This window comes from Terrapene carolina, unplaced genomic scaffold (assembly GCF_002925995.2).
Source record: "Terrapene carolina triunguis isolate 2854851 unplaced genomic scaffold, T_m_triunguis-2.0 Scaffold130, whole genome shotgun sequence".
In the NCBI taxonomy this organism is placed as follows: Eukaryota; Metazoa; Chordata; order Testudines; family Emydidae; genus Terrapene; species Terrapene triunguis.
Window position 1 is genome coordinate 20,097,819 of NW_020664481.1, and position 9,458 is coordinate 20,107,276.

Below are 9,458 nucleotides of genomic sequence, written 5' to 3' on the forward strand. Positions count from 1 at the left end.
TGTGCCCGCCAGGGTTTGTGAGCCCACCCCTCTGGACATGCCCAGCTGCCACCATCTTGGCCAACACACAGGGGACCGAACTGGGGACCTTCAGAGCTAAAAGCATAATCCACGCTGGCCTGAACTAAAGCTCCCTAGCTGGGGCTGTAACACTCCTATTGCCGATGGATCAGGCCCAGAGCGGGACACACTCACCGGGGTTACACCAGCATCCCACATCAGCACCTGGGCTTGTGTCTGTTCAGCAGCGGCTGGGAATGTCAGGACAGGCAGCCCGCCCCAGGGGCCCCCTGAAAGTCATCCGGACAAACAGCAGGAGAGGAGACAGCTGCCGTCTAGCTCCACAACGGGCTGTCAGGGAACACTCAGGAGCACAAGGAGGGGGGACAGGCCGGAACGAGATTCCTCCCACCGGCATCTCAAGTGGTTCCTGGCTTTTTGAGTGGCTGGGGGAGCCTCCTGTTGCATGCTTTGCTAGATGGAGGGAGATTCTCCCCATGGAAAACAAAGCAGAGCTCTGCTCAGTGTCAGCAGTTGGCCCGCATCCCTCAGGGCCTCCAGCAGCTGGGAGCCGGGTCACAGCTTTGTCCATCAGCTGGTGGCACCAACTTGGGAGGAGTCATGATGGGATGGGAGGCAGCAGCCTCTAGAGGCCTGAGCCTGGCAGAAGCCTCAGAGCATCCGTCCCTGGACATGGCACGAGTCCCCCACGCCCATGCAAGCGCTTGGCGCTCCTGTCCGTCCCTTCCCCAGCACCACAACCAGGAATCAGGGGGGGGGGGGTTGGGGGGTGGACGACACACTATTTGGATTCCTAGAGCCTTGAGATCTCAGTATTAGGGAGCCCAGGATGGAACAAAAACTCAGCATGAACGTGCCTCTCCCCCATCCAGACTTCAGGGTGCGTTTGCAGAGGCCCAGAGGCTGGAGTCACCTGAGACCCAGAAGCCTGGGCACAGGCTTCCTGCTCTGATCTCTGCAGCGATTCTCCCCTGCACAGTTCCAGGGCCCCAGCCTGCCATCGCTGACCCCTGCGCCCTCCCCTATCACCACCAAGGAGCTCGTGTTCTTCCCCTCCTCTCCGTGCCAGGGTGAACTGGCTGGGTTGGCAGAGTGCCTCTGTCTTCACTGGCCACCTGCCCAGCTCCAGCAGCCTGGCACCTGCGGCTGATAGAGCCAGGCCTCGCCACCCCCCACCCCCCGCTGCCTTCTTTTCCCCAGCCTGTCATTCAAGTAGATCAATAAAGCTCTCTTAACGCTCTCGCTCTCCTAGCAGGTTCGGCCTCCTGGCATCAGTGACGTGGCCCTAGCTTTACCGCTCCTCTGGGGGACCAGGCACAGAGACGGGATCCTGGGGGGAGTGGAAGACAAGGAAGAGTCCCATTTTTGATAGAGGAACACTACCACCCCCAGGCTGGGGGCCCCAGCGCCCAATCCTTGGCTGTACAGAAGCGGACACCCAGACACCAAGGTTAGAACATACTGGCCTAAAGTTAGGTGCCCACTTTTCAGAAGGGCTGAGCACACAACTCCTGTTAGCTTGGAAATCCGGGGGGGGGGGGCACACCGGATAATTATTTGGGGGCTTAATATAGCAGGGTGAAAAGCATATGAGGCAACAGTCTAGCAGAAAAATGCTGGTGTGCTGAAATCAAAATGTTTTACAGGAACGTGTCGATTTCAACAGAAACGTTTCCAGGCAAGTTGTTTGGACTTTCTGGCTTTGTTCCCTTTAAAAGTAAATACAATTTCAATAAAAGTCTATAGAAGAATGCTTTGACAAAATGAAACGTTTTGAGAAGGCTGGTTCAGTGTTTCTGAATTTAAATATTTGGGGATTTCTGTTCCGAGATCATTTCAGCTCTGTCCCGATTCGAAATGAAACGAAGTTTCAAGATGTCGGGATTTCCTGCGGGACAGAAATCCCATTCTCCAAGCAGCTCTAGTGCCCACATTGGAAAATCTAGCGGACTGCATCTCTGCTGTAGCACCTTTCGCTGGAGACAGAACAGCAGATCTATCTCCCCCTGCCCCTGGCAGGAGTTCTGATCCAGATCTGACTTGTGTCTCAGGCCTATCTGTAACAGGCTGGACCAGAACGCTGCCTTCCCCCATGTGTGACTGGTTTTTACCAGTGCAGTTAGCACCAATCAGAATGGCGGCAGCCGAGCCCCATGTTGCTAGGGTGACCAGATGTCCTGATTTTATAGGGACAGTCCTGATTTTGGGGTTTATTTCTTAGATAGGCTCCTATTACCCCCCCCGCCCTGATTTTTCACACTTGTTATCTGGTCACCCTACATGTTGCACAGGTGTAAGTAATTCCACAAGGGGAAAGGCAGAGGAGAATCCAGCTCAAATGTCCAGACTTTGCGGCAGTTTGGGATCAGATCAGATTCCAGATCCAAACCTCAGGCTGAAAGGATGGTCCCGAGTTGCAAAGGGTCCCAGAGCACTTTACAAGCCACACACTGAGGCCCTGAAATGCAGCCAGCTCTGGGGTGGGGGGCAGCCACCAGCATAACAGCACTAGGAGTGGAAGATTTTGACCATGGACACGTGGGCAAACCCCTTCCCTTATGAGATTTCCAATGAGCAGGATGTGACCTCCTCTGCAGCATCCCCACAGAGCAAATATCTGCCTCCGAAAGGTGGGAGGGGCCAAGTCAAACCTCTTCAGACTCCAGAGTCCTGGCATCAGAGAGGATGCTGGGATACTAAGACAGTCCCCAAAGCAGCAGTGCTGGAGGACAGGGCTTCAAGGGCACGTCCAGAGATGCAGTCTCCGGTTCAAAACCACGTCTGGTTCTCTGGGAGCCCTTTGTTATCCCTGACCCGGCCACACACCATGCCTGGGCACCACTGCAGAGCCCAGTGGCACGTCCCAGTGCAGCTCCAAAGCAAATGAACGTTTCCAGGCTCCAAGGACAGGCAGCCCTGCCCACCACATACCCAGTCCTCCGGCTCCTGTTCTTGGATTTACGAGGCCAGCGAGATGAGCACAGACACGCGGGCGGTGACACACCCAGCTTGGCAGGTCCGTGCTCACACGCTGGCTTTGCAAAGCAGCCTTTCAACTCCTGGGATCAGGTAGGATGCTGGAGACCGGCTCAGCGAGAGGGGCCCAACCCCCTCTCACCGCTGGGGATCGCCTTTCGACCAGAGAGAGCCAACCCAGGGTTCAGCAGGCTGGACAGTGTCTGATGTGCCTGCAGTAGTAGGGAGTGCCGCAGGGCAGGCTGGAGGTGCACTGACATAGCTGGGGACAGCAAGGCAGGATGGTGCAATGATGGAGGCTCCATCTCAGTGAATGCTGCAGTCTGCTGGCGCCTTGCAGTTCTCATCTGGAATCTGATCCCCCAGGAGCGTGGCTTGGGGAACCCAGGAAACCGGCAGAGACCAAGCTGGGCCCTTCGAGGTCAGCATTTGGACAGAGAGGAGGGCGCGCTGGAGCTCTCATCCTCATGGTGGATTAGGGAAGGGACATTAGAAGGCCATAGGAGATAGTGGGAGGGGGAGGAACAAGCCCACCCAAACCCAGCTAGTGAGAGTCGTTCCAACCCCCACCCCCCCACCATCAACCCAGCTCCACCAGGCCTATCTCTTGCACCCACCCACCCCTGAGAGGCCTCGGGAAGATGTCCGTGGGTTCTCCCCTCCCCCCAGGCCTCAGAGACTGTGCTGGGGGCATTGCTCTTTGGGCTGGCTGCGTCTCCCCCACACTTTCTAGCCTGCAGGAAGAAGTCAGCTTGTTGATGTTCATCAACTCCTCCCCGCTTGCTTGCCAGACGCAGCCGCCCTCCCACTCCGCTCTCACACGATAGGCGTCAAATGGGAGCTTAGCCAGAGACGGATACCTACTAAGGTCTGATCACGGGGGCGGGGGGTAGTCCCTGTGAGTCGTCCCTGGCTCCCAGGCCTGGCAGGGGCATTCAGTCAGATAACCCCCTGCAGCTGAGCTAGGAGCAAGACGTCAGATGGGACACGGGCTGCCATGAAAGGAGCCTTTGAGGAACAGGAAGTGGTGGGGAAAGCCAGACCACCCTCATCTCCTGCCTTTGTATGGTGCACCATCCCATCTGCTTCAGAACCTGCTGCCCAGCTGGGCGCTGCCCGTCACTGCAGCCAGCCTGCACTCCTGGCCGAGCCGAGGGGAGCAGTGGAGACATTGGGAACAGTCAAGCGCTTGATCCTTGGCCGCCATCTCCACAGGGACCCAGCTGCTACCAGACGCTCAGATGCTTGCATGGTGCAAGCTGCCATTCTTCAGTTGGGCCACACGGTGGCACCCTCGCTGCTCACAAAGCCAGCTACGCCGTTAGCGGAAATCCAGCGGAACGAGTCCAGCCTACAATGGTTTCTCTTCAGCGTGGACAAACACTGCCGCTACTTTCAGCTCGGACGCTCCTCCTAGCTGCATCCCAATGCGGAAGTTATCCAAAAGCCCGTGCTCCTAGTAACACCTCTTTGGGACAGATGCATGTCCCAGAATGCACTGGTAGATTCACGGTTATAGGACAAGGTGTGTGAAGAGGATAACAATCTCACACACACACACACACACAGAGTCAGGACTAGATCCCTTGCATTTGAGCTAAAGGAGAGCTCCCCTAGCTGGTGGCAATGGTAGGTCCCTTATCCACCCTGCCAGCTGAGCCACTGGAGGGCAACATAACTCACACACAAAAACAGGACATTACAGACACCTGGTGCTGCTGGGTGAACGGCTCCAACTGAGGCTAGGGCAAAGCAAGGCAGGCAGCCATTCCATACAATCAACACCTCCTCGCGTGTTGGGAAAGAAGGAGGCTGACAGGTGGGATGTACGGGGGGAAAGAAGGCAACTCACAAGCTCGGTATCCTGGCCTCGCAGCAGTGGCTTCTCCTCGGTGAATCGCAGCTCGTGCAGCCCTGCCATGGTCACTTCCTGCAGCAGCAGCCCTGCAGGGGGAAATAAAACCAGCACACAGGTCAGCTGCCTGGCAGCCAGCCTCCTGGCACTGCCCACAGACCTTCAGCCTGAGCTCTGGGCTGGAGCTGGCGAGGGCCAGCCGGCGAGGGGAGCAGCCAGATCTCTGCTGTGTGCGTCCCAAGGATCAGCTCTCCGATATAGGTCCATCTGGGGTGGCATCAGGATGGGACAGATGTGCCCAGCACATGGTGGCTATCAGAGCGGGCAGTAGCTGGTCCCCCCCGTAGGCAGCCATGGCAGAGGGGCCAGGAACTGACTGGGCCGTGGAGACTGACCCTAGTCATGCCGGGGGGGGGGGGGCGGAAAGAGGGGACATTGGTGGGGTGGGTAAAGCTGGCGCTATTGCTGCCCACGCTATACATGTTCGAGGAGGGGCACATGGGCATGACGCCTTCACCCAGCTGCTCTGCCAGGAGAGGGCACCCTGGGGCGCAGCCTGCGAGACCCTCCCACGTGGGAAGGGAGGATCCTGCGTGTCGCTGGGTGACAGATGCTCCCTGGGAGGAGGAATCGCACCCCAGCTCCTTGCTTCAGCCACAAGCCCGTTACCCGAAAGAGGGGCAGGTCCCTCACCGTTCCAGGAGCCCTGGGGTTTAATCTCAGTGCCTTCGCCCTCGCGCACCCCGCTGAGCTGGCTGGCCCACAGGGAGCCTTTGGGCTGAAGCCCGCAAGCACTGACAAACTTGTGAGCAGCATCCGCCCGGGCCGGCTCAGCAGGGCTGGAGCCTCCACGTGGTCATCGAGGGCAGGGAGCCAGCCTGGGACGTGGGAGAGCTGGGTTCAAAACTGTGCTCTGCCACAGATGTCCTGGGTGACCTTGGCCAAGTCACTTAGGCCCGGATTTTTAAAAGTATTTAGGCAGTGCACCACTCCTGTCCTAAGTCACTTCAGCATTGTAAAGCTAAATCTCACTGAAAGGGGCCCAGGCTCCTTTGTCACTCAGGCCAGGCTCTGCAAAGGTATTTAGGTTCCTATTTCCATTGAAGTTAGGAGCCTAAGGACCTTTGTGGAGCTGGATCTTGGGCCTTGCAACGCTGAGCAGAGCGGTGCCTAAAGACATCTTCGGCCTCGGTCTCTCTGTGCCTCCACTCCCGCTCTGTACCACGGGGAGAACAGGGGTGTTGTGAGGAGAAATGCCTTAGCACTTGTGAGGGGTGTCAGGTGAGTACCCCAGTCAGCTCTGCAGGCTTTGGAGCTGTCGCCCCCTAATAGCCAGGAGTTTGAGACGTCCAAGCCCCTGGAATAAATCGAGATGATCTAGGGAACTGCAGGGCACAGTGTTAGAGCTGCATAAACCTCAGGCCTTTCAGATCGGGCTGTGGGGAGTGTCACAAAAATCCTTCCTTCTGCTCTGTGTCCACACGCAAAGCTGCACCAGTTTCAACGAAAGGTTCAACTGAAAATGGAGTCAGTTGAACTGATGCAAAAAGCGGTGGGGATGCGCTTAAATCCACAGAAACCTGGCTGATTCGGTTTAGCTCCCGCGGATTAGGAATAGGGCTAAGCTAAATTGAAAGAAGCTGCTCTTAACTAAGCGTCCATGCAGGAGTTTGCACCAGATTAACCAGATCACTGCCCGCGAGTGCATGGACAAAGCCCCAGCTTGTCTGAGTCTCAGGGGCAGGGCCGCCCAGAGGATTCAGGGGGCCTGGGGCAAAGCAATTTCGGGGGCCTCTTCCATAAAAAAAAGTTGCAATACTATCTCGTGGGGGCCCCTGTGGGGCCCAGGGCCTGGGGAAAATTGCCTCCTCCTCCCCCCGGGCGGCCCTGCTCAGGGGTGAGGGAAAACCTCAGCTGGAAAGGCCCAGGTTTGCTGGTTTGGCATCTGAGCCGGGGAACTTTTGACTCTTAACAGATACACATGGGACCCAAGCAAGCCAGCGCTCAGCTGGCTCGAACGGTTTGGGACCTCAGGAAACAGGGCCCAAGCTCCTGATTGGCAACAAGACGAGAGTTTCCCTTTCTTTGCTCAGCTCCACCAAGTTCGTGCTTAACTCCATCCTGGGAGCAGATCGCTGGTGCTGAGCAGCAGTTACCTTCCGACTCATAGCCGAGTAATCTGCGAGAGCATTATCGTTAGGGCCCTACCAAATTCACTGTCCATTCTGGTCAATTTCATGGTCATGGGATTTCAAAAATCGTCAATGTCACGATTTCAGCTATTTAAATCTGAAATTTCACAGTGTTGTAAATGTAGGGATCCCAACCCAAAAAGGAGTTGGGGGGGGTCGCAAGGTTATTGTAGGGGGTACCCTTATTTCTGTGCTGCTGCTGGCGGTGGCGCTGCCTTCAGAGCTGGGCAGCTGGAGAGCAGTGGCTGCAGGCCGGGAGCCCAGCTCTGAAGGCAGCGCCGCCGCCAGCAGCAGCGCAGAAGTAAGGATGGCCTGGTATGGTATTGCCACCCTTACTTCTGCACTGCTGCCTTCAGAGCTGGGCCCTCAGTCAGCAGCCACCGCTCTCCAGGCGCCCAGCTCCGAAGGCAGCACAGAAGTAAGGGTGGCAATACCGCAACCCGCCTAAAATAACCTTGTGACCCTCCTGCTAATCCCTTTTGGGTCAGGACCCCCAATTTGAGAAAGGCTGGTCTCCCTGTGAAATCTGTATAGCATAAGGTAAAAACACACAAAAGCCCAGATTTCACAGGGGAAGACCAGATTTCACGGTCCGTGATGCATTTTTCATGGCCGGGAATTTGGTAGGGCCCCAATTCTCATTTATTATTTCTATTACCATAGCGCCTAGGAGTCCTAGACACGGCCCAGGACCCCGGCGTGCTAGGGGCTGTACAGTCACAGACCTAACAGACCATCCCTGCCTCCAGAGAGCTTCCAATCTAAGCTGGATGGCTTTAAACAGAGATTTCAACTGTGCAAAAGATCTTGGAAGGGGGGAAAAGAGCCTCCCATGTAAACCCTGGAGGTGAGGGAGACACAGTAGGGAGATGCTGCCGGTAAGTTTAATCTCTCAGCTGCACATAGCACTTCTCTTCCCAAAGCAGTTTATACACCAGTCGTTTCACCCACCACAGCTACCTCTGGGGTGCAATATTCCACTGCACAACAGTTTACAATGGACTTGAAGGAGACTGCATCGAACTGACCGAGCAGCGGGGCGCTCAGCATGTAGAGTCCACGCTGGAATTTCAAGCTAACTCTCCGGCATCTGTAGAAAGAGCCACAGGATTGTGACCACACGTGGCCAACCTACCGTGAAACGTGGCACCAGCCCAGCAGCACCACCCTCAGCTCAGGGCCAGCCCCGCTCGGCTTGGGACATGTCAGGATTGCCGCAGCACAAGGAGGCTGCACACACAGTGATACGACTGGGGGCTGGAACAAAAGCCTGCCCTCAAGGGGAGCGCCCACACCTGAATGCTGCAAAGAATACGGAGGGCAGCGCTTGGTGTGGGGCCCCCCCAAGAGAGAACGGAGCCCCTCCAGCCACACAACAGCGAGAGCCTGGAGTAATACCCATGGGTCTGAACTTCTGCTACCCCATCTGCTGAGCTAATCCCCAGGCTTGAAACACACGCGAGCCTACCTAGGAGACATCACAGCCCCTCCGCACTGTCATAGAGGTTGCTCGATGCCTCCACTGCTTTGTACTCTCCGCCCTCTACATATCGCCTGAGCCAAAACATCCTCCCGCTCTCACTTCCCCAGAGGTGTCAGGCAGCGGAGATGAATTAACTCCCTTGCAGACAACGCTGGGTTAGAGGGCACATCGATTGCCGATTACAAGGCATTTGCTCATTACCCTCCCACTGCATTTCTGCACTGGGCTCCTTAGCTCAGCGCTGAGCGGGAGGGGGCACTCCCGCTCCAGAGCAGCCGGCAGTCGGGTCCCGTCCCAGAGTCCGGGCTCTGCAGTGGAGCAATGAGAACCACTGCCCTGGAGAGTGCAGGGTCGGGGTCCTAAGTAAGGGCTTGTCTACCGGGCAAGTGTTCCCAGTTACACCAGTGTAACTAAACCACGATAGTTATGCTTGTGTGACTACCCACATGGACCCTCTTTTTCCAGCACAGCAGTGGCATTAGGCAGATTAACTCACTCTGCTTTGGAAGGGGTTGAGTTAAACCAAAACGAAGCTGCTTTTTGACTGGAGTAAGCATCCACATGGGGAGTTCTGCCAGTAGTCACACCTCCTTAGCATAAAGCAGGACGACGTGCCCGTGTAGACAAGCCCTAAGAGGGTTTGGAGACTTCAGCAGGGCTACCGAGTCTTATCCTGCCCCTAAGACAGCTGTGCATACCACAGGCCACACTTCTGGGCAGGACTGGGGAACTTCTGCTCAAGGGAGGCCCATGGGTGTGACAGCAGAGGAGTCGTGGCCCATGGGCCAAAATTCAGAATTTAAGTAAGTGCAACGACACTGACTTTGGTGGAGTCACTTTCTGAGCCAGTTAGAAGCCCTAGTCTCGTTAGACAGACGTGTGTGTGCTACCCTGCGGCATTCAGGAGACCCCTAAGCTGGCACCCCAGGAG

The 9,458-nt window shown here is 56.4% G+C and overlaps 1 protein-coding gene across 4 annotated transcripts in view; it reads right to left on the reverse strand.

Annotated features, from left to right (window-relative positions):
- NDRG4 (NDRG family member 4) overlaps positions 1-9,458 on the reverse strand; it is a 91,149-nt gene that overhangs the window by 66,233 nt on the left and 15,458 nt on the right. For all 4 annotated transcript variants that reach the window (XM_026652645.2, XM_026652646.2, XM_026652643.2 and 1 more), the window contains exon 2: positions 4,850-4,941. In XM_026652645.2, the coding sequence (XP_026508430.1) occupies positions 4,850-4,918 (69 nt within the window). In that variant the 5' untranslated portion in view covers positions 4,919-4,941. The remainder of the gene's footprint in view (positions 1-4,849; positions 4,942-9,458) is intronic.